Source organism: Pseudoliparis swirei, unplaced genomic scaffold (genome assembly GCF_029220125.1).
Source record: "Pseudoliparis swirei isolate HS2019 ecotype Mariana Trench unplaced genomic scaffold, NWPU_hadal_v1 hadal_25, whole genome shotgun sequence".
Taxonomy (NCBI): Eukaryota; Metazoa; Chordata; class Actinopteri; order Perciformes; family Liparidae; genus Pseudoliparis; species Pseudoliparis swirei.
Window position 1 is genome coordinate 1,809,456 of NW_026613261.1, and position 22,156 is coordinate 1,831,611.

The following is a 22,156-nucleotide window of genomic DNA, read 5'->3' on the forward strand; positions in this document are numbered from 1 at the left end:
GGAATTGAATACGAGCCTGTAGCTCGCATAGCTTATTGTCCAAAGACTGTACATTTGCCAGTAAAATGGTGGGTAGTGGGGGTCGATTGGCTCGACGTCTCAGCCTGACCAGCACGCCAGCTCGCTTCCCCCTCCGTCGGCGACGTTTGCGTGAGATCGCGCCTAAAATGGACGGAGATAGTTCCGCTACTGTTCCTGGCGGGACGTCCGAGTAAGAGTTGAAAAACTCTGGTAGGCGGCGAGCAACTGCCGATCCAATCTCCAGAAGTGTGCATCTGTCGTACGTTAACTGGCTGCTAACGTTTTGTGCAAAAATAGTCGCAATAAGAAGAATAAATAACAAAAAACTACTACAAAATCCGGGAGCTCGCAACACAGCAGCCATCACGTACGGCGCCATCCAAGGTAGAGGTACTCTGTTACAGTACAGGTACTAATACCACCCTGTAGAGGGACTCTGTGACAGTAAAGGTACTAATACCACCCTGTAGAGGTACTCTGTTACAGTAAAGGTACTAATACCACCCTGTAGAGGTACTCTGTGACAGTAAAGGTACTAATACCACCCTGTAGAGGTACTCTGTGACAGTAAAGGTACTAATACCACCCTGTAGAGGTACTGTGACAGTAAAGGTACTAATACCACCCTGTAGAGGTACTCTGTGACAGTAAAGGTACTAATACCACCCTGTAGAGGTACTCTGTTACAGTAAAGGTACTAATACCACCCTGTAGAGGTACTCTGTTAGAGTAAAGGTACTAATACCACCCTGTAGAGGTACTCTGTTAGAGTAAAGGTACTAATACCACCCTGTAGAGGTACTCTGTGACAGTAAAGGTACTAATACCACCCTGTAGAGGTACTCTGTTAGAGTAAAGGTACTAATACCACCCTGTAGAGGTACTCTGTGACAGTAAAGGTACTAATACCACCCTGTAGAGGTACTCTGTTACAGTAAAGGTACTAATACCACCCTGTAGAGGTACTCTGTGACAGTAAAGGTACTAATACCACCCTGTAGAGGCACTCTGTTAGAGTAAAGGTACTAATACCACCCTGTAGAGGTACTCTGTGACAGTAAAGGTACTAATACCACCCTGTAGAGGTACTCTGTGACAGTACAGGTACTAATACCACCCTGTAGAGGTACTCTGTTACAGTAAAGGTACTAATACCACCCTGTAGAGGTACTAATACCACCCTGTAGAGGGACTCTGTGACAGTAAAGGTACTAATACCACCCTGTAGAGGTACTCTGTGACAGTAAAGGTACTAATACCACCCTGTAGAGGGACTCTGTGACAGTAAAGGTACTAGTACCACCCTGTAGAGGTACTCTGTGACAGTAAAGGTACTAATACCACCCTGTAGAGGTACTCTGTTACAGTACAGGTACTAATACCACCCTGTAGAGGGACTCTGTGACAGTAAAGGTACTAATACCACCCTGTAGAGGTACTCTGTGACAGTAAAGGTACTAATACCACCCTGTAGAGGTACTCTGTTAGAGTAAAGGTACTAATACCACCCTGTAGAGGTACTCTGTTACAGTAAAGGTACTAATACCACCCTGTAGAGGTACTCTGTGACAGTAAAGGTACTAATACCACCCTGTAGAGGTACTCTGTTAGAGTAAAGGTACTAATACCACCCTGTAGAGGTACTCTGTGACAGTACAGGTACTAATACCACCCTGTGAGGTACTAATACCACCCTGTAGAGGTACTCTGTTAGAGTAAAGGTACTAATACCACCCTGTAGAGGTACTCTGTTACAGTAAAGGTACTAATACCACCCTGTAGAGGGACTCTGTGACAGTAAAGGTACTAATACCACCCTGTAGAGGTACTCTGTTACAGTAAAGGTACTAATACCACCCTGTAGAGGTACTCTGTGACAGTACAGGTACTAATACCACCCTGTAGAGGTACTAATACCACCCTGTAGAGGTACTCTGTTAGAGTAAAGGTACTAATACCACCCTGTAGAGGTACTCTGTTACAGTAAAGGTACTAATACCACCCTGTGGGGAGAGGGACCTGTGACAGTAAAGGTACTAATACCACCCTGTAGAGGTACTCTGTGACAGTAAAGGTACTAATACCACCCTGTAGAGGTACTAATACCACCCTGTAGAGGGACTCTGTGACAGTAAAGGTACTAATACCACCCTGTATTCAAGTTTCAAGTTTCAAGTTTTTATTGTCACATCCCCTTTTATACAAGTATAATCGGTTTGTGAAATTCTTATGTGCAAAACACCCGACAGCAGTAGCAGACTAAAAAAAGAATAAGAATGAGAATAAACTATACAATATCCACACACAAAAAAGAAGAAAGTATTAACAATATATATATAAAACAATGTAATAGAATATACATCATGACAATATATATATATAAAACAATGTAATAAAATATACACTTTTGAGACTATATATATATATACATACAATATATATATACAATATATATATATATAAAACAATGTAATAAAATATACACCATGGCCATAGATATTCACAGAATATGTTGTGGTGTATAGTGTTAATGAGGGTCTCAGTCCTTGTTCAGCAGCCTGATGGCCTGACTGAAGAAGCTGTCCCTCAGTCTGTTTGTGCGGCACTTGATACTGCGGTATCGCCTGCCTGACGGTAGAAGGGTGAACAGTTTGTGGCCGGTGGTTATTGTCTTTCATCATCCGTTTGGCCCCCCACGCACTGCTTGGTGTATATGTCCAGGATGGAGGAAGCTCACCTCAACGATGCACTGTGCCGACCGCACGACCGCGTGTAGTGCCCTACGCTCCAGGGCGGTGCAGTTTCCCGTACCAGACGGTGATGCAACCTGTCAGAACACTCTCGATGGTACTGGTGTAGAATGTTCTGAGGATGCGGGGCCATGTTGAATTTCCTCAGTCGCCTAAGGAAATACAGGCGTTGTTGGGTCCTTTTCACCACGTGAGTGGAGTGCGTGATCCATGTGAGGTCCTCGGAGATGTGCACGCCGAGAACTTGAAGCTGCTGACCCTCTCTACTGCAACTCCCTCTATGGAGATTGGGGTGTGCTCTCCTCTCCGCTTCCTGTAGTCCACGATCAGCTCCTTGGTCTTCTTGGCGTTGAGGACGAGGCTGTTCTCCTGGCACCACTGTACCAGTGATCCAACCTCCTCCGTGTAGACTGTCTCGACGACGTCGGTGATCAGCCTCAACACTGTTGTGTCGTCAGCAAACTTGATGATGGCGTTGGAGCTGTGCATGGCCGTGCAGTCGTGGGTGTACAGGGAGTAGAGAGAGGGCTCAACACGCATCCCTGAGGGCTCCCGTGTTGAGGGTCAGCGGCTCTGAGGTGGTACTGCCCATCCTCACCACCTGGCGGCCCGACAGGAAGTCCAGTATCCAGCTGCACATGGTAGAGTGCAGGCCTAGACCTCTGAGCTTGGTGTCGAGCTTGGCGGGAACAATAGTGTTGAGCAGCTGAGCTGTAGTCCACAACCAGCATTCGACACAACAGTTCCTCCTCCAGGTGGGAAAGGGCGGTGAAGTGCCATGGCAATTCGTCGTCGGTGGATCTGTTTTGACGATATGCAAATTGCCATGGGTCCAGCGTGGCAGGCAACATGGAACAAATGAAGTCCTTGACCAACCTCTCGAAGCATTTACTGACAATCGAGGTGAGGGCTACGGGTCTCCAGTCATTCAGGCAGGTTACCTTGGGGTGTTTGGGGACAGGCACAATGGTGGACATCTTGAAGCTCTCAGGAACAACAGCCTGGGACAGGGAGAGGTTGAAGATGTGTCGAGATACTCCTGCCAACTGGTCTGCACATGCTCTGAGGGCGCGCCCGGGATGTGGTCGGACCTGCCGCCTTCCGGATGTCCACCGCTTGAAGGCTCTGCGCACGTCAGCCTCTGAGATGATCAGCAGGCTGGTCTCCTCGGCGGCGCTGCCTTCGGGCTGCCGTCACGTCGAACCGAGCAAAGAATGTATTTAGCTCGCCTGGGAGGGAGGTAGAGGAGTTCTCTTCACCGCTGGTTCTCCTCTGAAGTCCGTGATTGTCTGTAGCCCTTCCACACACCTCTCACGTCATGGCTCTTGAGCTTTTCCTCCACCTTGTTCCTGAACTCCCGCTGGCAGAGCCGATGGTCTTCGGAGTCGTGGCGGGCTCTTTTGTATTCCGCCATATTCCCGAGTCAAAGGCGGTATTACGTGCGGAGTGCAGCGAACATCGCCATTTATCCACGGTTTCTGGTTGGGATAAATCCGAACCGACTTGGTAGGAACAACGTCATCTATGCATTTCTTGATGAACCGGTGACTGAGGACGCGTACTCACTGGCGTTGTTGTCCGGCGCGACCCTGAACACATCCCAGTCAGCACGTTCTAAACAGTCCTGTTGCATAGTCTCCGATTGGTCCGGCCAGCGATGCACTTCCTTCACTGCGATTGGTTGCTGTTTCAGCCTCTGCCTGTAGGCGGGAGTAGTTGGATGGGCGGTGGTCCGATTTGCGAGCGGTGGGCGGAGGAGGGCTTTGTATCCATCCGGAAGAGTGTAGCAGTGGTCAAGAATCCGCTCCCAGCGTGTTGCTTGTTATGTGTTGGTAGAACTTGGAGAACTTTCTTCAGGTTCGCTTTGTTGAAGTCCCATACAATGAAAGCAGCCTCGGGTGTGCCGACTCCTGCTCGCTGATCGCCCGTAGAGTTCCTTCAGCGCTATGTCCGTGTTAGCTTGAGGCGGAATGTACACAGCAGTTACGGTGACTGCTGTAAACTCCGCAGTAGCCAGAATGGTCGACACATGAGCATTAGGTACTCCAGGTCCGGGGAACAGAACGACTTGAGAGTATGTACATGACTTTGGTTGCACCAAGATCTGTTTATCATGAGACATACCCTCCACGATCTTTACCAGAGAGTCTTTGTTCTGTCCAGCGGTGGGCGGAAAATCCTGCCGGCTCGATGGCTGAGTCGGTAACCTCCTCCGACATCCATGTCTCCGTAAGGCAGATGATGCAGTTGTCCTTAGTTTCCCGGTGGAATTGAATACGAGCCTGTAGCTCATAGCTTATTGTCCAAAGACTGTACATTTGCCAGTAAAATGGTGGGTAGTGGGGTCGATTGGCTCGTCTCAGCCTGACCAGCACGCCAGCTCGCTTCCCCCTCCGTCGGCGTTTCGTGAGATCGCGCCTAAAATGGACGGAGATAGTTCCGCTACTGTTCCTGGCGGGGCGTCCGAGTAAGTTGAAAAACTCTGGTAGGCGGCCAACTGCGATCAATCCAGAAGTGTGCATCTGTCGACGTTAACTGGCTGCTAACGTTTTGTGCAAAAAATAGTCATAATAAGAAGAATAAATAACAAAAAACTACTACAAAATCCGGAGCTGCAACACAGCAGCCATCACGTACGGCGCCATCCAAGGTAGAGGTACTCTGTTACAGTACAGGTACTAATACCACCCTGTAGAGGGACTCTGTGACAGTAAAGGTACTAATACCACCCTGTAGAGGTACTCTGTTACAGTAAAGGTACTAATACCACCCTGTAGAGGTACTCTGTGACAGTAAAGGTACTAATACCACCCTGTAGAGGTACTCTGTGACAGTAAAGGTACTAATACCACCCTGTAGAGGTACTGTGACAGTAAAGGTACTAATACCACCCTGTAGAGGTACTCTGTGACAGTAAAGGTACTAATACCACCCTGTAGAGGTACTCTGTTACAGTAAAGGTACTAATACCACCCTGTGAGGTACTCTGTTAGAGTAAAGGTACTAATACCACCCTGTAGAGGTACTCTGTTAGAGTAAAGGTACTAATACCACCCTGTAGAGGTACTCTGTGACAGTAAAGGTACTAATACCACCCTGTGAGGTACTCTGTTAGAGTAAAGGTACTAATACCACCCTGTAGAGGTACTCTGTGACAGTAAAGGTACTAATACCACCCTGTAGAGGTACTCTGTTACAGTAAAGGTACTAATACCACCCTGTAGAGGTACTCTGTGACAGTAAAGGTACTAATACCACCCTGTAGAGGCACTCTGTTAGAGTAAAGGTACTAATACCACCCTGTAGAGGTACTCTGTGACAGTACAGGTACTAATACCACCCTGTAGAGGTACTCTGTGACAGTAAAGGTACTAGTACCACCCTGTAGAGGTACTCTGTGACAGTAAAGGTACTAGTACCACCCTGTAGAGGGACTCTGTGACAGTAAAGGTACTAATACCACCCTGTAGAGGTACTCTGTGACAGTAAAGGTACTAGTACCACCCTGTAGAGGTACTCTGTGACAGTAAAGGTACTAATACCACCCTGTAGAGGGACTCTGTGACAGTAAAGGTACTAATACCACCCTGTAGAGGTACTCTGTGACAGTAAAGGTACTAATACCACCCTGTAGAGGTACTCTGTGACAGTAAAGGTACTAATACCACCCTGTAGAGGTACTCTGTTTGAGTAAAGGTACTAATACCACCCTGTAGAGGTACTCTGTTACAGTAAAGGTACTAATACCACCCTGTAGAGGTACTCTGTTAGAGTAAAGGTACTAATACCACCCTGTAGAGGTACTCTGTTAGAGTAAAGGTACTAATACCACCCTGTAGAGGTACTCTGTTACAGTAAAGGTACTAATACCACCCTGTAGAGGTACTCTGTTACAGTAAAGGTACTAATACCACCCTGTAGAGGTACTCTGTTAGAGTAAAGGTACTAATACCACCCTGTAGAGGTACTCTGTTACAGTACAGGTACTAATACCACCCTGTAGAGGGACTCTGTTACAGTAAAGGTACTAATACCACCCTGTAGAGGTACTCTGTTACAGTAAAGGTACTAATACCACCCTGTAGAGGTACTCTGTGACAGTAAAGGTACTAATACCACCCTGTAGAGGTACTAATACCACCCTGTAGAGGGACTCTGTGACAGTAAAGGTACTAATACCACCCTGTAGAGGTACTCTGTTACAGTACAGGTACTAATACCACCCTGTAGAGGTACTCTGTTACAGTAAAGGTACTAGTACCACCCTGTAGAGGGACTCTGTGACAGTACAGGTACTAATACCACCCTGTAGAGGTACTCTGTGACAGTAAAGGTACTAATACCACCCTGTAGAGGTACTCTGACAGTAAAGGTACTAATACCACCCTGTAGAGGTACTCTGTTACAGTAAAGGTACTAATACCACCCTGTAGAGGTACTCTGTTACAGTAAAGGTACTAATACCACCCTGTAGAGGTACTCTGTTACAGTAAAGGTACTAATACCACCCTGTAGAGGTACTCTGTGACAGTAAAGGTACTAATACCACCCTGTAGAGGTACTAATACCACCCTGTAGAGGGACTCTGTGACAGTAAAGGTACTAATACCACCCTGTAGAGGTACTCTGACAGTAAAGGTACTAATACCACCCTGTAGAGGGACTCTGTGACAGTAAAGGTACTAGTACCACCCTGTAGAGGTACTCTGTGACAGTAAAGGTACTAATACCACCCTGTAGAGGTACTCTGTGACAGTAAAGGTACTAATACCACCCTGTAGAGGTACTCTGTGACAGTAAAGGTACTAATACCACCCTGTAGAGGTACTCTGTGACAGTAAAGGTACTAGTACCACCCTGTAGAGGGACTCTGTGACAGTAAAGGTACTAATACCACCCTGTAGAGGTACTCTGTGACAGTAAAGGTACTAATACCACCCTGTAGACGTACTCTGTGACAGTAAAGGTACTAATACCACCCTGTAGAGGTACTCTGTTAGAGTAAAGGTACTAATACCACCCTGTAGAGGCACTCTGTGACAGTAAAGGTACTAATACCACCCTGTAGAGGTACTCTGTGACAGTAAAGGTACTAATACCACCCTGTAGAGGTACTCTGTTACAGTAAAGGTACTAGTACCACCCTGTAGAGGTACTCTGTGACAGTAAAGGTACTAATACCACCCTGTAGAGGTACTCTGTTACAGTAAAGGTACTAATACCACCCTGTAGAGGTACTCTGTTACAGTAAAGGTACTAATACCACCCTGTAGAGGTACTCTGTTACAGTAAAGGTACTAATACCACCGTGTAGAGGTACTCTGTTAGAGTAAAGGTACTAATACCACCCTGTAGAGGTACTCTGTTACAGTAAAGGTACTAATACCACCCTGTAGAGGTACTCTGTTACAGTAAAGGTACTAATACCACCCTGTAGAGGTACTCTGTTACAGTAAAGGTACTAATACCACCCTGTAGAGGGACTCTGTGACAGTAAAGGTACTAATACCACCCTGTAGAGGTACTCTGTTACAGTAAAGGTACTAATACCACCCTGTAGAGGGACTCTGTGACAGTAAAGGTACTAATACCACCCTGTAGAGGTACTCTGTGACAGTAAAGGTACTAATACCACCCTGTAGAGGTACTCTGTTACAGTAAAGGTACTAATACCACCCTGTAGAGGTACTCTGTTACAGTAAAGGTACTAATACCACCCTGTAGAGGTACTCTGTTACAGTAAAGGTACTAATACCACCCTGTAGAGGTACTCTGTTACAGTAAAGGTACTAATACCACCCTGTAGAGGACTCTGTTACAGTAAAGGTACTAATACCACCCTGTAGAGGTGCTCTGTTACAGTAAAGGTACTAGTACCACCTGTAGAGGGACTCTGTGACAGTAAAGGTACTAATACCACCCTGTAGAGGTACTCTGTTACAGTAAAGGTACTAATACCACCCTGTAGAGGTACTCTGTTACAGTAAAGGTACTAATACCACCCTGTAGAGGTACTCTGTTACAGTAAAGGTACTAATACCACCCTGTAGAGGTACTCTGTTAGAGTAAAGGTACTAATACCACCCTGTAGAGGTATTCTGACAGTAAAGGTACTACTACCACCCTGTAGAGGTACTCTGTTACAGTAAACGTACTAATACCACCCTGTAGATGTACTCTGTTAGAGTAAAGGTACTAATACCACCCTGTAGAGGTACTCTGTGACAGTAAAGGTACTAATACCACCCTGTGAGGTACTCTGTGACAGTAAAGGTACTAATACCACCCTGTAGAGGTACTCTGTGACAGTAAAGGTACTAATACCACCCTGTGAAGGGTACTCTGTGATTAAGGTACTAGTGCCACCTGAGGACTCTGTGATGACAGTAAAGGTACTAATACCACTGCCCTGTAGAGTACTCTGTTACGAGTAAAGGTACTAATGCCACCCTGTGGGGTGCTCTGTTGCAGTAAAGGTGCTAAGCCTGCCACCCTTAAGAATTGCTCTGTTACAGTGAGTACTAATGCCACCTACAGAGGTGCTGTTGCAGTACAGTACTAATACCACCCTGTGAGGTACTCTGTTAGGTAAAGTGCTAATACCACCCTGTAAGACTGCTCTGTGACAGTAAGGTACTAATACCACCACCCTGTAGAGTACTCTGTTAGAGTAAGGTACTAATACCACCCTGTAGAGTACTCTGTTGCAGTAAAGGTACTATTACCACCCTGTAGAGGTACTCTGTGACAGTAAAGATATACCACCCTGTAGAGGTACTCTGCAGTAAAGGTGTTCAATACCACCCTGTAGGTATTCTGACAGTAAAATTTTCTACCACCTGTGGGGGTACTCTGTTACAGTGAAAGATTACTAATACCACCCTGTAGATGTACTCTGTTAGAGTAAAGGTACTAATACCACCCTGTAGAGGTACTCTGTGACAGTAAAGGTACTAATACCACCTGTGGTCCTCCAGCAGGGGGCGCTGCTGGACTCTCGTGGAAGTGGACCAGAGAGGCTCTGGAGGGTCTCCGGGTCGTTTGGACTCAGTCAGACCCCCTACAAGCCTGAAGACCCATGAGGACCTCCACCTGGCAGACCAGGAGGTCTACTGTCGATCTGAACCACAATGGGAGTCCTGACTCCGCCCCACAGCTCCAAACAGCCCAAGACCACCAGCCCTGATCCCTGGAACCTGATTCATAGACTAGTAGTGGACGAGATTCAGGACTAGATTCAGGACTAGTAGTGGACGAGATTCAGGACTAGTAGTGGACTAGATTCAGGACTAGTAGTGGACGAGATTCAGGACTAGTAGTGGACGAGATTCAGGACTAGTAGTGGACTAGATTCAGGACTAGTAGTGGATGAGATTCAGGACTAGTAGTGGACTAGATTCAGGACTAGTAGTGGACGAGATTCAGGACTAGTAGTGGACTAGATTCAGGACGAGTAGTGGACTAGATTCAGGACTAGTAGTGCCGGGTCCAGGACTAGTAGTGGACGAGATTCAGGACTAGTAGTGGACTAGATTCAGGACTAGTAGTGGACTAGATTCAGGACTAGTAGTGGACTAGATTCAGGACTAGTCGTGGACTAGTAGTGGACTAGATTCAGGACTAGTAGTGGACTAGATTCAGGACGAGTAGTGGACAAGATTCAGGACTAGTAGTGGACTAGATTCATAGACTAGTAGTGGACTAGATTCATAGACTAGTAGTGGACTCGATTCAGGACTTGTAGTGGACTAGATTCAGGACTAGTAGTGGACTAGATTCAGGACTAGTAGTGGAGGAGATTCAGGACTAGTAGTGGACTAGATTCAGGACTAGTAGTGGACTAGATTCAGGACGAGTAGTGGACTAGATTCAGGACTAGTAGTGGACTAGATTCAGGACTAGTAGTGGACTAGATTCAGGACTAGTAGTGGACTAGATTCATTGGCTAGTAGTGGACTCGATTCAGGACGAGTAGTGGACTAGATTCAGGACTAGTAGTGGACTAGATTCAGGACGAGTAGTGGACTAGATTCAGGACTAGTAGTGGACTAGATTCAGGACTAGTAGTGGACTAGATTCAGGACTAGTAGTGGACTAGATTCAGGACTAGTAGTGGACTAGATTCAGGACTAGTGGACTAGATTCAGGACTAGTAGTGGACTAGATTCAGGACTAATGATGGACTAGATTCCAAGACTAGTAGTGATGAATTCAGGACTATTGGTGGACTAGATTCATAGACTAGCGGTGATGATTGGAGACTAGTAGTGGACTCGATTCAGGACTTGTAGTGGACTCGATTCAGGACTCAGACCTCTTCTTGTTGTAAATCATTTATTATTCAAATGTTAGGTTTGGGTTTGATTCTCAGGTCCTCATCAGGCTGTATTGCGACATTTAACCACACGCACAGCTGGAACATTATAACTTAAAACACTGTTTATGCGTCACGTCTAAACTAAATAATGTCTTCCCCTGCATCATCACCTGTATGTGTGTGTGTGTGTGTGTGCATATGTGTGTGCGTGTGTGTGTATATGTGTGTGCGCGTGTGTGTATATATGTGTGTGTGCGCGTGTGTGTATATGTGTGTGTGCATGTGTATATATGTGTGTGTGCGCGTGTGTGTGTGCAGTGTATGTGCGCGTGTGTGTATATATGTGTGTGTGCGCGTGTGTGTGTATATATGTGCGCGTGTAAATATGTGTGTGTGTGCGCGTGTGTGTGTATATATGTGTGTGTGCGCGTGTAAATATGTGTGTGTATATATGTGTGTGCGTGTGTATATATGTGTGTGTGCGCGTGTGTGTATATATGTGTGTGTGCGCGTGTAAATATGTGTGTGCGTGTGCATATGTGTGTGTGCATATGTGTGTGCGTGTGTATATATGTGTGTGTGCGCGTGTGTGTATATATGTGTGTGTGCGCGTGTATATATGTGTGTGTGTATGTGTGTGTATGTGCGCTTCAGTACCGACATGAGGAACATTTAGTGAACTACGGACCGATTACAACCGAACTCGTCTTAAAGGCACAGTACACGACGTAGAGCTGGTGTGAGCGACGGACTCTGGACGTCCTGACCAATCAGAGCATCGCTCTGAGGCTTGTATACAAGCGTATGATGACAACAACAACAACATACCAGACGTAGATACTGGTATATTTCTCTGGAGTTAGCGTAGCCGACGCTTTGTTGTTGTCGAGTCTCATTTCTTAAAAATCAGCCAGTCCTGAATTAGCATATATTTACACAAACAACAATCCTCACTCTATATGTCATGATAAAAAAACATTCACACAAAAATATAACATTTGAAATAATTATTAGCACCAGTGTATCAGATACAAATTATCACTACGCAAAATGTACAAAGTTGCATAGTGTTGCGTTAAAAGGAAGATATGAATGTGTGTAAAGGGCAGGTGTGTGTAGTGTGAATGTGTGTAAAGGGCAGGTGTGTGTAGTATGAATGTGTGTAAAGGGCAGGTGTGTGTAGTATGAATGTGTGTAAAGGGCAGGTGTGTGTAGTATGAATGTGTGTAAAGGGCAGGTGTGTGTAGTATGAATGTGTGTAAAGGGCAGGTGTGTGTAGTATGAATGTGTGTAAAGGGCAGGTGTGTATGAATGTGTGTAGATGCAGGTGTGGTATGAATGTGTAATGTGTAAAGGGCAGGTGTGTAGTATGAATGTGTAAAGGGCAGGTGTGTGTAGTATGAATGTGTGTAAAGGGCAGGTGTGGTGTGTGTATGAAGTGTGTGTAAAAGGGCAGGTGTGTAGTATGAATGTGTAAAGGGCAGGTGTGTAGTATGAATGTGTGTAAAGGTGTGTGTAGTATGCATGTGTGTGAGCGCAGGTGTGTGTAGTATGAATGTGTGTAAAGGGCAGGTGTGTAGTATAAGATGTGCAGGTGTGTGTATGAATGTGTAAAGGGCAGGTGTGTGTAGTATGATTGTGTGTAAAGGGCAGGTGTGTGTAGTATGAATGTGTGTAAAGGCAGGTGTGTAGTATGAATGTGTGTAAAGGGCAGGTGTGTGTAGTATGAATGTGTGTAAAGGGCAGGTGTGTGTATGAATGTGTAAAGGGCAGGTGTGTGTAGTATGAATGTGTAAAGGGCAGGTGTGTAGTATGAATGTGTGTAAAGGGCAGGTGTGTGTAGTATGAATGTGTAAGGGCAGGTGTGTGTAGTATGAATGTGTGTAAAGGGCAGGTGTGTGTAGTATCAGGTGTGTGTAAAGGGCAGGTGTGTGTAGTATGAATGTGTGTAAAGGGCAGGTGTGTAGTATGAATGTGTGTAAGGGCAGGTGTGTGTAGTATGAATGTGTAAAGGCAGGTGTGTAGTATGTGTAAAGGGCAGGTGTGTGTAGTATGGTGTGTAAAGGGCAGGTGTGTGTAGTATGAATGTGTAAAGGGCAGGTGTGTAGTATGAATGTGTAAAGGGCAGGTGTGTGTAGTATGAATGTGTGTAAAGGGCAGGTGTGTGTAGTATGAATGTGTGTAAAGGGCAGGTGTGTGTAGTGTGAATGTGTGTAAAGGGCAGGTGTGTGTAGTATGAATGTGTGTAAAGGGCAGGTGTGTGTAGTATGAATGTGTGTAAAGGGCAGGTGTGTGAAGTGTGAATGTGTAAAGGGCAGGTGTGTGAATGTGTAAAGGGCAGGTGTGTAGTATGAATGTGTAAAGGCAGGTGTATGAATGTGTGTAAAGGGCAGGTGTGTGTAGTATGAATGTGTGTAAAGGGCAGGTGTGTGAAGTGTGAATGTGTGTAAAGGGCAGGTGTGTGAAGTGTCAGGTGTGTGTGGTGTGGTGTGTGGGGCAGGTGTGTAGTATGAATGTGTAAAGGGCATCAGGTGTGTAGTATCAGGTGTGTGTAGTATCAGGTGTGTAGTATCAGGTGTGTAGTATCAGGTGTGTGTAGTTTCAGGTGTGTGTAGTATCAGGTGTGTAGTATCAGGTGTGTGTAGTATCAGGTGTGTGTAGTTTCAGGTGTGTAGTATCAGGTGTGTGTAGTATCAGGTGTGTGTAGTATCAGGTGTGTGTAGTATCAGGTGTGTAGTATCAGGTGTGTAGTTTCAGGTGTGTGTAGTTTCAGGTGTGTAGTATCAGGTGTGTAGTATCAGGTGTGTAGTATCAGGTGTGTAGTTTCAGGTGTGTAGTTTCAGGTGTGTAGTATCAGGTGTGTGTAGTATCAGGTGTAGCAGCATCAGGTGTAGTTTCAGGTGTGTGTAGTTTCAGGTGTGTAGTTTCAGGTGTGTGTAGTATCAGGTGTGTAGTATCAGGTGTGTAGTTTCAGGTGTGTGTAGTATCAGGTGTGTGTAGTTTCAGGTGTGTAGTTTCAGGTGTGTGTAGTTTCAGGTGTGTGTAGTTTCAGGTGTGTGTAGTTTCAGGTGTGTGTAGTATCAGGTGTGTAGCTGCGTGTGTGCATCAGGTGTGTAGTTTTCAGGTGCATGTGTGGCTCAGGTGTGTAGTTTCAGGTGTGTAGTTTCAGTTGTGTAGTTTCAGGTGTGTGTAGTATCAGGTGTGTAGTTTCAGGTGTGTGTAGTTTCAGGTGTGTGTAGTATCAGGTGTGTAGTTTCAGGTGTGTAGTTTCAGGTGTGTGTAGTTTCAGGTGTGTAGTTTCAGGTGTGTGTAGTATCAGGTGTGTAGTTTCAGGTGTGTGTAGTATCAGGTGTGTAGTTTCAGGTGTGTGTAGTTTCAGGTGTGTGTAGTATCAGGTGTGTAGTTTCAGGTGTGTGTAGTTTCAGGTGTGTGTAGTATCAGGTGTGTAGTTTCAGGTGTGTAGTTTCAGGTGTGTGTAGTATCAGGTGTGTAGTATCAGGTGTGTAGTTTCAGGTGTGTGTAGTTTCAGGTGTGTGTAGTTTCAGGTGTGTGTAGTATCAGGTGTGTAGTTTCAGGTGTGTGTAGTATCAGGTGTGTAGTTTCAGGTGTGTGTAGTATCAGGTGTGTAGTTTCAGGTGTGTGTAGTTTCAGGTGTGTGTAGTTTCAGGTGTGTAGTTTCAGGTGTGTAGTATCAGGTGTGTAGTTTCAGGTGTGTGTAGTTTCAGGTGTGTGTAGTTTCAGGTGTGTGTAGTTTCAGGTGTGTGTAGTTTCAGGTGTGTGTAGTTTCAGGTGTGTAGTTTCAGGTGTGTGACTCAACCCGTTTCCTCTCGGTGTTCTGAGGACGTCGGGTTCTACGACCCAGAGATGACGTCATCGTCTGGTTACCACGACGACCACGACCTCAACGTTAGAGACACAAAGAGTTGCATCTCGTCCCGGAGATTCAGTTTCTGATCTTTGGGACGAGATCAAAGATCCAAATCTTCTGGGAACGAGACGCCGATCTGGAGGGGGCGGGGCTTAACTCAACGCCACTGAAGAGGAGCGAGAGACTTCCTGTGCTGGGGGGAGGAGAAGAGAGGAAGAGGAGGAAAGAGGAAGATTCCTTCACGGTGTTGTTTCTGAGAACACGGTTGATTAAACATGACAATAACAACGCAGCGAGTTGCCCCCGGGCATGATGGGTAATACGAGCGGACACTTCCTGTCTGTGCAGTCGGGTTCTGGTTCTGGTTCTGCTCCGAGGTTCTTGATGCCGCTCAGTTCATTCCACCGAAACCACGTCGCTGCAAACAGCTGCTCCTCTTTCCATAAACAAACAAACAACAACAACAGCTGCTCCTCTTTCCATAAACAAACAACAACAGCTGCTCCTCTTTCCATAAACAAACAACAGCTGCTCCTCTTTCCATGAACAAACAACAACAACAGCTGCTCCTCTTTCCATAAACAAACAACAGCTGCTCCTCTTTCCATAAACAAACAAACAACAGCTGCTCCTCTTTCCATAAACAAACAACAACAACAGCTGCTCCTCTTTCCATAAACAAACAACAGCTGCTCCTCTTTCCATGAACAAACAACAACAACAGCTGCTCCTCTTTCCATAAACAAACGTGGAGTGAAATGTTAGCTTCAAAGACATAATCTGATATATTTAAAACTGTTTTGGTAAAGTGGGCATGCTGCCAGTGTTGGCCGTGGGGGCGGGGCCGGGGGCGGGGCCGGGGGCGGGGCTAGGGCCGCTCCAGGGACGGCGTGTTGAAGCAGCCCTCGGGCAGCGTGTCCTTGATGTCGTTGAGGTTGGCGATGTCGGAGCGGATCTCCCGGATCTGCCGGTCGTAGTCGGTGATCAGGTCCTCCTGCGTCCGCGCCGCGTCGCTCAGCTCACGCAGCTTCCTGTCCAGCTGGCCGCCGCCCACCTGGCCCTGAGCGCGCCGCACGGCCTCCACCAGCTGGTCCAGGCGGCGCAGGTCCACCGTGTCAATGTGACCTGGAGAGAGATGAGGGAGGCCTTCAGGGGGCGCCGAGACCACCAGACCACCAGACCAGGACCACCAGACCAGGACCACGAGACCAGGACCAGGACCACCAGACCAGGACCACGAGACCAGGACCAGGACCACGAGACCAGGACCAGGACCACGAGACCAGGAGACTCTCCCCCCCCCACCCTCCCCTGTGTCTCCTCCCCCACCCCTGCCCCTGTGTCTCTCCTCCCCCCCACCTCCCCTGTGTCTCTCCCTCCCCTGTGTCTCCCCCACCCCACCTCCCCTGTGTCTCTCCCCCCCCACCCTCTCCCCTGTCTCTCTCCCTCCCCCTGTCCCTCCCCCCTGTGTCTCTCCCTCCCCCTGTGTCTCTCCCTCCCCCACCCTGTGTCTCCCCCATGTCTCTCCCCCCTGTGTCCTCCCCTGTGTCTCTCCCCCCCCACCTCCCTCCCCTGTCCCTCCCTCCCCTGTGTCTCTCCCCCTGTGTCTCTCCCCTCTGTGTCTCTCCTCCCCCTGTGTCTCTCCCTCCCCATGTGTCCCCTGTGTCTCCCCTGTGTCTCCTCCCCCCTCACCCAGCTGGTCCAGCAGCACGGTGATGGTGGTCAGCACCGTCTTCACGGCGCTCTTGGCCTTGCGGGCGTTGTCCTCGGCCTCCTTGGCGTTGTCCGCCGCCTGAGGAGGAAGAAGAGGAGGAAGAGGAGGAGTCGTCTCGCCGCCCCACAGACCTCGCAGCTCTCCGTAGCTCCTCCTACCATTCCCGCCATCGTGGCGTCGCGGTCGGCCTCGGCCTTCTTGCGCAGCAGCTCCCGCTCGGCGCCGTCCAGCTGCTCCATCACGGCGCCCACGTGGCGGTCCAGCTGGCCGGCGTCCTGCAGCGCCGCCTCGGCGTCCTGCTTGGTCCTGGCGGAGCCCTGAGGGACACGGCGCCGTCAGAAGGGCTCACGAGGCCGGCGACCTCGCCGCCCGCCGCGCCCTACCTTCTGCACGCCGCCGGCGATCTTCTCCGCCTCCTCCGCCTTGCGCTTGGCCTCCCGGGCGTCGGCGGCCGCGTTGCCGAGCGACGCCTCCGCCTGCCGCGTCTTCTGGTCGGCGGCCGTGATGGTGGCGTTGATGGCGGGGATCTTCTTCAGCGCGTCCTCCGCCGCCGTCTTGTTGTCGTTGACCCGCTTGTCGAAGTCTGAAGGAAGAAGAGAACGTGAACTCACTGGGAGGTCAGACGGAGGTCAGCAGGAGGTCAGACTGGAGGTCAGCAGGAGGTCAGACTGGAGGTCAGATGGAGGTCAGACAGGAGGTCAGATGGAGGTCAGATGTAGGTCAGGAGGTCAGACAGGAGGTCAGCAGGAGGTCAGTCAAGAGGTCAGTCAAGAGGTCAGACAGGAGGTCAGTCAAGAGGTCAGACTGGAGGTCAGACAGGAGGTCAGATGGAGGTCAGGAGGTCAGACAGGAGGTCAGATGGAGGTCAGATGTAGGTCAGGAGGTCAGACAGGAGGTCAGACAGGAGGTCAGCAGGAGGTCAGTCAAGAGGTCAGCAGGAGGTCAGACAGGAGGTCAGTCAAGAGGTCAGACTGGAGGTCAGACAGGAGGTCAGACTGGAGGTCAGACGGAGGTCAGCAGGAGGTCAGTCAAGAGGTCAGTCAAGAGGTCAGTCAAGAGGTCAGCAGCAGGTCAGACAGGAGGTCAGGAGGTCAGACAGGAGGTCAGCAGGAGGTCAGTCAAGAGGTCAGTCAAGAGGTCAGCAGGTCAGACAGGAGGTCAGACTGGAGGTCAGACGGAGGTCAGCAGGAGGTCAGTCAAGAGGTCAGTCAAGAGGTCAGCAGGAGATCAGATGGAGGTCAGGTGGTCAGACAGGAGGTCAGATGTAGGTCAGTCAGGAGGTCAGACAGGAGGTCAGACAGGAGGTCAGCAGGAGGTCAGACAGGAGGTCAGTCAAGAGGTCAGATGTAGGTCAGGAGGTCAGTCAGGAGGTCAGACAGGAGGTCAGGAGGTCAGCAGGAGGTCAGACAGGAGGTCAGATGGAGGTCAGACAGGAGGACAAAAAGGAGGTCAGTCAAGAGGTCAGATGTAGGTCAGGAGGTCAGTCAGGAGGTCAGACAGGAGGTCAGCAGGAGGTCAGCAGGAGGTCAGACAGGAGGTCAGCAGGAGGTCAGCAGGAGGTCAGACAGGAGGTCAGGAGGTCAGCAGGAGGACAGACAGGTGGTCAGGTACCCCTCAGGTCCTCCAGGATGCTCTCGGCCTCCTTAAAGGTCGACCGGCCCTTCTTCGCCGCCTCCTCAGCCAGAGCTTTGGCAGCGTCGGCTCGAGCCAATAGCTGATCAGCAGTCTGTCGCCAACAGGAAGTGTGTTAAAGTTAGCCTAGCTTAGCATACAAGCCCCGCCCCCTCCCCCCACGGCGGTCGACGTACCTGCTGCTCGCTCCTCCCCTTCTCCAGCAGCCTGCGCACCTCGTGCTCTTTGCCCCGCAGGTCGTCTCGCAGGTCTTGGTACTCGCGCTCCGTCTTGTCCAGCAGCTTGTCCAGGTCCGCCGCCTCCTTCCTGATCTTCCCGGCCTCGTCCTGAGGAGCAGAGGTCAAGGGTCACGAGGAGGCCGCCGCGCACCGCGGGAGCTCTGCGGTCCGGCGGCTCACCTCCAGCGCCGCCGTGTCCAGCGGCGGGACGCCGGTCAGCACCGCCAGCGTCTCCACGGCGCGGGCCCCGGCCTCCTCGGCCTCCGCCTGGACCTTGTGGGCCTGCTGCTCCAGGCTCTCGGCCAGCTGCTTGGCCTCGTTGTACCTGAGCCACGAGACACGGTTACAGGCCGCCCTCACAGCGGGCCACGGGGTCACGGGGTCACGCACACGCACTTCCTGTTGAGCTGCTCGATCTCCTGGCTCGTGGCGCTCTCGCCCTCCAGCGTCGCCAGCAGCAGGTCGTGGGCGCGGCTCGACGTGGCGTTGGCGTCGCGCGAGATCTTCTCGATCTGGTCGGCCTCCATCTTGTGCCTGAGAGACGGAGACAAAGATCCTCTGAACGACAGATGATCAACTGAGGAGAAATCTGAAGCTCAGATTCCAACAGGAACCGCTCAATAAAAGCATCCGAAAACAAGCTGGAGCTGATCCAATCAGTTCAATCAATATTTATGATCAGTCATCAAAGCCCTCAGGGTCCTGTGACCTCCAGGCTCCTCCCCTCAGACTACGGACCTGTCGGCCAGCGCCCGGGCCTCCTCGGCCAGCCGCGTCATGTTGTTGGTCCCGGCGCCGCTCGGCGGTCTGATGTCCTGCAGAGAGACGGCAGCTGTCTGTTAACGGGCGCTCGGCGGGCCGCCTGGCCGCCGGGCGCCACTCACCACTCTGCCCACGGCGTCCTTGGCCTTGTCCAGCTCCTGGCGGGCGCGGTCGATCAGGTCCTCGGCGTCGCGGACCCGGAGGCGGGCGCGGTCGGCCTGCGTGCCGCTGGCGTCCACCGTGCCGCGGACGCTCTGCAGCCGGCTCCACTGCGTGGTCAGAGTGCTGTTGATGCCGCTCAGGCGCTCCAGCAGGCCGCGGTCCACGTCTGTGGGGAAAGGTCGAAGGTCAGGCGGGTGAACCCGGGGCCGGTTCCTCTGCGCGGCGCCGTGTGACCCCGTGACCTTTGCTGGCCTGCGCCTCCTCCAGCAGCTCCATGATGGCCTTCTCCGCCTCCTTCAGCCGGTCCTCGAAGGCGCGGTCGCTGACGGCGTCCTGGCCCGAGCCCAGCTGGTCGATCAGGGTCTGCAGGTCCTGGAGCTTCTGCCTCTGCTGGTTCACCTGCACACAGAGCGCCGCGTCACGCCGCGTCCGCCAAGGGCGCCGCCCCCCGGCACGCCGCGTCCGCCAAGGGCGCCGCCCCCCGGCTCTCCACCGCGCCGCCTCACCTTGTCCCGGACCAGGCTGTAGCAGGACGGGCACTGCTGGCAGCCCGGGGCCGAGCGGTTGTAGAAGAAGTTCTCCTCACACATGTCACAGCGAGCGCCCACGAAGCCACGGAGGCACTCGCAGCGCCCGTCATCCTGGCACTGAGCGGCCCGCGAGCCCTCAAGGTCACAGTCACAGGCTGGGGAGCACAGGGGTCACACAGAGGTCACACAGGGGACACACAGGGGACACACAGAGGTCACACAGAGGTCACACAGGGGACACACAGGGGTCACACAGGGGTCACACAGGGGTCACACAGGGGTCACACAGGGGTCACACAGGGGTCACACAGGGGTCACACAGGGGTCACACAGGGGTCACACAGGGGTCACACACACTCACGTTTGCATCCGGACGAGCTGAAGCCGAAGAAGTGGACCTCGCAGCGCTCGCAGTGCGTCCCGGTGACGCCGGGCTGACACTCGCACTGCCCCGACGTGATGTCACACTGACCGTTGGTGGAGCCAATCGGATTGCAGTTGCACCTGTGGAGGTGAAGTGGGAGGAGCCGATTTATAACCCCCCAAAGAAAGCAGGGCGTGGTTACGAGGTGGGCGTGGCGCTCACCGCTCACAGCCGCTGGCGCTCTGCAGGTTGAAGAAGCCGGGCTGGCAGGCGGCGCAGTCACGCTGAGCCACGTTGGGGAGGCACTCGCACTGACCGGTGACCTGAGAGCAGCCGGGCCGCTGGGCCACCGTGCCCAACGGCGAGCAGGAGCAGGCTGAGGACAGACGAGGTATCAGAGACGAGGTATCAGACGAGGTATCAGACGAGGTATCAGAGACGAGGTATCAGACGAGATATCAGAGACGAGATATCAGAGACGAGGTATCAGAGACGAGATATCAGAGACGAGGTATCAGACGAGGTATCAGAGACGAGGTATCAGACGAGATATCAGAGACGAGATATCAGAGACGAGGTATCAGACGAGATATCAGACGAGGTATCAGAGACGAGATATCAGAGACGAGGTATCAGAGACGAGATATCAGAGACGAGATATCAGACGAGATATCAGAGACGAGATATCAGAGACGAGGTATCAGAGACGAGATATCAGACGAGGTATCAGAGACGAGGTATCAGAGACGAGGTATCAGACGAGATATCAGACGAGGTATCAGACGAGATATCAGAGACGAGATATCAGACGAGGTATCAGAGACGAGATATCAGAGACGAGATATCAGAGACGAGGTCTCAATCAATACTTTAGAGTACTGATTGAGACCTGAACGGGGACCTGGTGAGACCTGAACGGGGACCTGGTGAGACCTGAACGGGGACCTGGTGAGACCTGAACGGGGACCCCTCTTACCGCTGCACTTGTGGTTGGCGCTGCCGGCCATGGCGTTGCCGTAGAAACCGTCCCTGCAGCGGTCGCAGAAGAAGCCGGCCGTGTGCTGGATGCACTTCAGGCACTCGCCGGTCTCGCGGTCGCAGTTCCCCACGGCGTTCGGGTCGATGTTGTCGCTGCACTTGCAGGCCCGGCAGGCCCGGACCGGCCCGGCCCGGCCCAGAGGGTCGCCGAAGAACCCGTCGTCACAGAGCTCACAGCGCTTCCCTGAGACAGGAGAGAGGCGCGTGATTGGATCCCAGGGGTCACATGTGAAGGTCTCAAATAACTACAATATACAATAGAACCAAAATATAAAATATAACTAAAATATAACGAAAATATAAAATATAACGAAAATAAACAAAATATAAAATATAACTAAAATATAACCAAAATATAAAATATAACTAAAATATAAAATGCACAGATCTCAGATCAGTCTCTGATGTTATGAAATAAACTGGAGATCTGGATTAAACGCTCTCGCAGTGTGTGTGTGTGTGTGTGTGTGTATACCTGTGGTTCCTGCGGGGCAGTTGGTGCACACCACCTCTTTGCTCGTGGGCACTACGGCGCAGGTCGCTCCGGTCGGACACGGACACGGCTCGCAGTCGGCTGCCGACCCGCGGCTGGCGTCGCCATAGAAACCGTCTCTACAGCGCTCACAACTGAGGCCGGCCGTGTCGTCACGACAGTCACACGCTCCTGGAGAGAGAGACCGGTCAGGGACCAGAACCAGTGGACCCAGCAGACCCAGCGGACCCAGTGGACCCAGCGGACCCAGCAGACCCAGTGGACCCATTAGACCCAGTGGACCCAGC

The 22,156-nt window shown here is 50.7% G+C and overlaps 1 protein-coding gene and 1 long non-coding RNA gene across 2 annotated transcripts in view; one reads left to right on the forward strand and one right to left on the reverse strand.

Moving 5' to 3' along the window:
• The first annotated feature begins 12,789 nt into the window (after window positions 1-12,789).
• Window positions 12,790-13,390, forward strand: LOC130190949 (uncharacterized). The gene is made up of 3 exons (XR_008831088.1): window positions 12,790-12,834; window positions 12,951-13,047; window positions 13,217-13,390. It is a non-coding gene; the product is annotated as an uncharacterized LOC130190949 (long non-coding RNA).
• A 1,432-nt stretch (window positions 13,391-14,822) lies between these two features.
• Window positions 14,823-22,156, reverse strand: part of lamc1 (laminin, gamma 1) — a 40,464-nt gene continuing 33,130 nt past the window's right edge. The window contains exons 13-28 of the mRNA XM_056410474.1: window positions 21,852-22,040; window positions 21,315-21,560; window positions 20,561-20,714; window positions 20,336-20,478; window positions 19,951-20,129; window positions 19,687-19,843; window positions 19,405-19,610; window positions 19,259-19,335; window positions 18,917-19,054; window positions 18,701-18,845; window positions 18,479-18,628; window positions 18,282-18,396; window positions 17,054-17,253; window positions 16,829-16,987; window positions 16,649-16,748; window positions 14,823-16,081 (exon numbers count right to left, since the gene is read on the reverse strand). Of these exons, the coding sequence (XP_056266449.1) occupies window positions 15,825-16,081; window positions 16,649-16,748; window positions 16,829-16,987; window positions 17,054-17,253; window positions 18,282-18,396; window positions 18,479-18,628; window positions 18,701-18,845; window positions 18,917-19,054; window positions 19,259-19,335; window positions 19,405-19,610; window positions 19,687-19,843; window positions 19,951-20,129; window positions 20,336-20,478; window positions 20,561-20,714; window positions 21,315-21,560; window positions 21,852-22,040 (2,615 nt within the window). The 3' untranslated portion in view covers window positions 14,823-15,824. The remainder of the gene's footprint in view (window positions 16,082-16,648; window positions 16,749-16,828; window positions 16,988-17,053; window positions 17,254-18,281; window positions 18,397-18,478; window positions 18,629-18,700; window positions 18,846-18,916; window positions 19,055-19,258; window positions 19,336-19,404; window positions 19,611-19,686; window positions 19,844-19,950; window positions 20,130-20,335; window positions 20,479-20,560; window positions 20,715-21,314; window positions 21,561-21,851; window positions 22,041-22,156) is intronic.